This window comes from Strix uralensis, chromosome 31 (genome assembly GCF_047716275.1).
Source record: "Strix uralensis isolate ZFMK-TIS-50842 chromosome 31, bStrUra1, whole genome shotgun sequence".
NCBI classification, from domain to species: domain Eukaryota; kingdom Metazoa; phylum Chordata; class Aves; order Strigiformes; family Strigidae; genus Strix; species Strix uralensis.
In genome coordinates, this window is record NC_134002.1 from 1247278 (window position 1) to 1251724 (window position 4447).

Here is a 4447-nt window from a genome sequence, read left to right on the forward strand (position 1 = left end):
TCCTCATGTCACATGGACAGTGGAATTGAGTGCACACTCAGCAAGTTTGTCAACGACACCGAGCTCTGTGGTTCAGTCAACATGATGGAGGGAAGGGATGTGCCATCCAGAGGGACCTGGACAGGATGGAGAGGTGGGACTGTGCAAACCTCATGAAGTTCAACAAGGCCAAGTGCAAGGTCCTGCACAAGGATCAGGGTAATCTTAAGCACAAACAGAGACTGGGCAAAGAGTGGTTTGAGACCCCTGTAGAGAAGGACTTGGGGTTGTTGGCAGATGGAAAACTGACTGCAAGCCAACAACATGCACTTGCAGCCCAAGAAGCCAACCATAGCCTGGGCTTCATAAAGAGGAATGTGGCCAGCAGGTTGAGGGAGGGGATTCTGTCCCTCTACTCAGCTCTCGTGAGACCCCACCTTGAGCACTGTGTCCAGCTCTGGGGCCCCCAGCGTCAGAATGACATGGACCTTCTCAGACAGGTCCAGAAGAGGCCACAAGGATAATCAGGGGGCTGGAGCACCTCCCTTATGAGGACAGGCTGAGAAAGTTGGGGTTGTGCATTCCAGAGAAGAGAAGGTTCCAGGGAGACCTTCTAGAGGCCTTCAAGTACTTAAAGGAGGCTTAGAGAAAAGATGGGAAGGGATGTTTTATCAGGGAGTGTAGGGATAGGATGAGGGGAAACTGCTTTAAACTTGAAGAGGGTAGATTTAGATTAGATATAAGGAAGAAATTCTTTTCTGTGAGGGTGGAAAGATACAGTAACATGTTGCCCAGTAAAATTATGGATGCCACCTCCCTGGAAGTTCTCCAAGCAAACTGTTCCAGTCTCTCAGCACCCTCATTGTAAAACATTTCTTCCTTATAACAAATCTAAATCTACCCTTTTTTGGTTTAAAATGATTGCCCCTTGTCCTGCCATTACAGGTGCTGGTAAAAAGTCTCACTTTGTCTTTCCTGGCCTATGACCACTATGCTTTCATCTGCAAACATCTTGGAGAGTGCCCAGACATCTCCCAAGATGGCATTTGGAGGCCTCAAGCACATGACCAGTATAGAGATGTTGAAGACCCTGGGCTCACTGGTGCTGAGAATCTGGACAGAATAGGAGTAAGGTGAGAGGGCCTGCAGAGAGGTTTCAGAGATGGTGGAGTTTTTCTTCATAGTGGAAAACAGCATGAGAATGAAATAACACCAGAAAGGGCAGCTGGAGATGTCCAGGCTGTACACAGGGAGAAAAAGTATTCACTCCAAGGCCAGGGCTGCAGTGTAACAGATCACCCAGAAGGAGTCTGGATCAGTGCAAGGCTTTTGGAAGATTTCAAAAACCAAAACCCAACATTCCAAGAAAGACCCAGGGAGGATGGTGAGATATCAATAGAGGAAGGAAGATGCTCAGGTGAGAGCAAGGTGAGACAGCTGGGTGGGTGATTACAGCCTGCAGAGAAAGAGGCACAGGTGACGCAAAACCAAAGGACAGCCTGTGGTGGAGAAGACAGAGGGTTGTGGAAAAGCTGAAAGCACCCAACCAAGTCACCCCTTTCTCACTTTGGCCATGGCTGGTGTTTCTGCCACTGATGCCTATGAGGAGGCACAGTCCCCTGCACCACTGGGGCCTCATTGCCCCCTTGTCCCTACTCAGGAGCCTGGCAGGTGCACATCTCCATCACCCACTGCCCCAGGAAGAGCCCTGAGCAATGGGTGAGGGACAGGATCTCCCTTCCCAGGGGCTGGGGGTCACGGCTTGGCTCTTTGGTTAATGGGCTCAGGGCTTGGCCCTTTGGCTTCATGAAACACATGCAGGTTTCCTCAGCATCAGAGCCACCTTTCCTTTGCTTTTCCCTACCTGCCATCACTGCCTCCACATTTCTGCTCTAAGTGGAGCCTGGGGAGGCTTTGTCAACAGTGTCCCTCAGTGGGACCCATTAAAGCCACAAGAAACTTTGGAGTTTGAATCTAAATTGGACTTCCTCAGAGATTTCTTCAGCAGCTTCTCAGTGTCGGGCTCATGGACTCAGCACCAAACCCACCTGAGGGGTCATTAAAATGTCACCTTAGGCTGGTCCTCTGCTGCATGGCTGGGCTGGGCTCCTGGGACGGAAGGAGCTGAGGGCAAGTGGTCAGCGCTGCAGAGAGCTCTGCCCAGGAGCAGCTCCTCTGCAAAGCGCATCAGGGCTGAGGGCACTGCCTGCAGGCACCGAGGGCAGAGGAGCCGGGCACAGAGAGGGGAAAGGCAGACGGCAGTGGCAGGATGCTGAGAGCTCACTGGAGGAGAAATCTTCGCAGCAGTTAACATGGTAAGTGTCCTCTTGTTTTGCTGGGTGGGCAGTGGGAGATGAGAATTTATTTCTCCTTTCTGGAGCAGTCACTAAGACCTCACCTCCTGTTAGAATTTGTCTGAGCCTCTCTTGAGCCCCCGCACACACAGAGATGCCCTTGGACAGGATCCTGCTTCCAGGAGGGGTCTGTAGGACAGAGCTGAGCACACAGTGGGTGGGATGGGGGCTGTGAGCACTGACAGGGAGGAGACGTGGGAACAGAGAAGCAGCTCCTGGTTGTTACAGCTCCAGGCAATACAGACATGGGCAGAGAGTAGGAGGGAGCTGCTACTGGAAACAGGTTTGGAGGAGGAATTCAGGCACCTCCCTGCCATCCCCTGCAGTGCAGATACCTACTCCAAAGGAAACCCCTGGTCTCTTCTCCCACCCAGCAGAGCCTGACCCTCTGTCACTCTTGCCTCCTCACAGCAGCTCTGTGGCATTTGTCCATATTTCCCCTTCTGCCTCTGCTCCCCGTGTTGGTATCACCGGACTCTCTAGGATGGGGTGGGGTTCAGCTGTGAGCAATACCTGTGGGCATTGCCATGCAGATGTTTCCATGACAGTGAAATGTCCAAGTGCCTTCGTAATCTGCAGGCTCAGGGTGATACAAATAAGCCAGTTCACCCTTCAGGTCTCCCCACCTTTGCGACATTCGACTCTTTCCAGTGGGGTCCTGCTGGGCTGCAGCCTGCCCTCCAGAAGGGCACAGCTCTCCCAGGGCAGCTCTGTGTTATCCAGCAGCATCATGAGAAACTGAATAGAGAGAAATTAGAAATCTGTCCTAACTTATTGATGCTTTTTCCTCTGTGACCAGGCCCTCATACCGTGAGGGATCAAATGTCCAACGGCAGCTCCATCACTGAGTTCCTCCTCCTGGCATTCGCAGACACACGGGAGCTGCAGCTCTTGCACTTCTGGCTCTTCCTGGGCATCTACCTGGCTGCCCTCCTGGGCAACGGCCTCATCATCACCGCCATCGCCTGTGACCACCACCTGCACACCCCCATGTACTTCTTCCTCCTCAACCTCTCCCTCCTCGACCTGGGCTCCATCTCCACCACTCTCCCCAAAGCCATGGACAATTCCCTCTGGGACACCAGGCCCATCTCTTACCAAGGGTGTGCTGCCCAGGTCTTTATGTTTGCCTTCTTGATAACAGCAGAGTTTTCTCTCCTCACCATCATGTCTTACGACCGCTATGTTGCCATATGCAAACCTCTGCACTATGGGAACCTTCTGAACAGCAGAGCTTGTGTCCACATGGCAGCAGCTGCCTGGGGCACTGGGTTGCTCAATTCTCTCTTGCACACAGCCAACATATTTTCAATGCCGTTCTGCCAAGGCAATGCTGTGGACCAGTTCTTCTGTGAAATCCCCCACATCCTCAAGCTCTCCTGCTCACACTCCTACCTCAGGGAAGTTGGGCTTATTATGGTTAGTGCCTGTTTACTTTTTGGATGTTTTGTTTTCATTGTGGTGTCCTATGTGCAGATCTTCAGGGCCGTGCTGAGGATCCCCTCTGAGCAGGGGCAGCACAAAGCCTTTTCCACGTGCCTCCCTCACCTGGCCGTGGTCTCCCTCTTTGTCAGCACTGGCACATTTGCCTACCTGAAGCCCCCCTCTGTCTCCTCCCCATCCCTGGACCTGATGGTGTCATTCCTGTACTCAGTGGTGCCTCCGGCAGTGAACCCCCTCATCTACAGCATGAGGAACCAGGAGCTTAAAGAGACATTGAAGAAGCTGATTCAATCAGCTGTTTCTCAACACCATTAACCTGCCCATGTCTCTTCAGAAGTGATTTCAAATTCATTATTGGAACCTTCTGCACTTGGGCATTTGATCTGTCATAGTCATGTTTGTCCATGTCTGCACCCACTCCACTTCCCCAGAGGCATGAACCAGCCTGTCTGACCCAGGGGTCTGTTCTCATGTGTCTGGCACGATGGTACAGCTGGCCTCCCATGTGGCATCTCTGTAATTAAAGGGGATTTCCTCAATGTCTGGAGTTCGGGCTCTTCCAAAGCTGAGGTCAGGCTGAAGAAATTGCCCCCACAAGGCCAATCTGCTGTGTTTGGTTCTCTAAGGGAGGAGGACATGGGGCAAGGTGTTAAGGTTGGGCCTGAGCTGAG

At 52.3% G+C, this 4447-nt stretch overlaps 1 protein-coding gene across 1 annotated transcript; it reads left to right on the plus strand.

The window, feature by feature from the left end:
* Positions 1 to 3155: 3155 nt before the first annotated feature.
* Positions 3156 to 4091, plus strand: LOC141936102 (olfactory receptor 14A16-like). The gene has a single exon (XM_074852828.1). The coding sequence runs from the start codon at positions 3156 to 3158 to the stop codon at positions 4089 to 4091; it is 936 nt and encodes a 311-aa protein (XP_074708929.1).
* The last annotated feature ends 356 nt before the right edge of the window (positions 4092 to 4447 follow it).

Bases quoted from the DNA above. Each gene is read 5' to 3' on its own strand.
- LOC141936102 (XM_074852828.1), top strand. From the start codon at position 3,156: ATGTCCAACGGCAGCTCCATCACTGAGTTCCTCCTCCTGGCATTCGCA.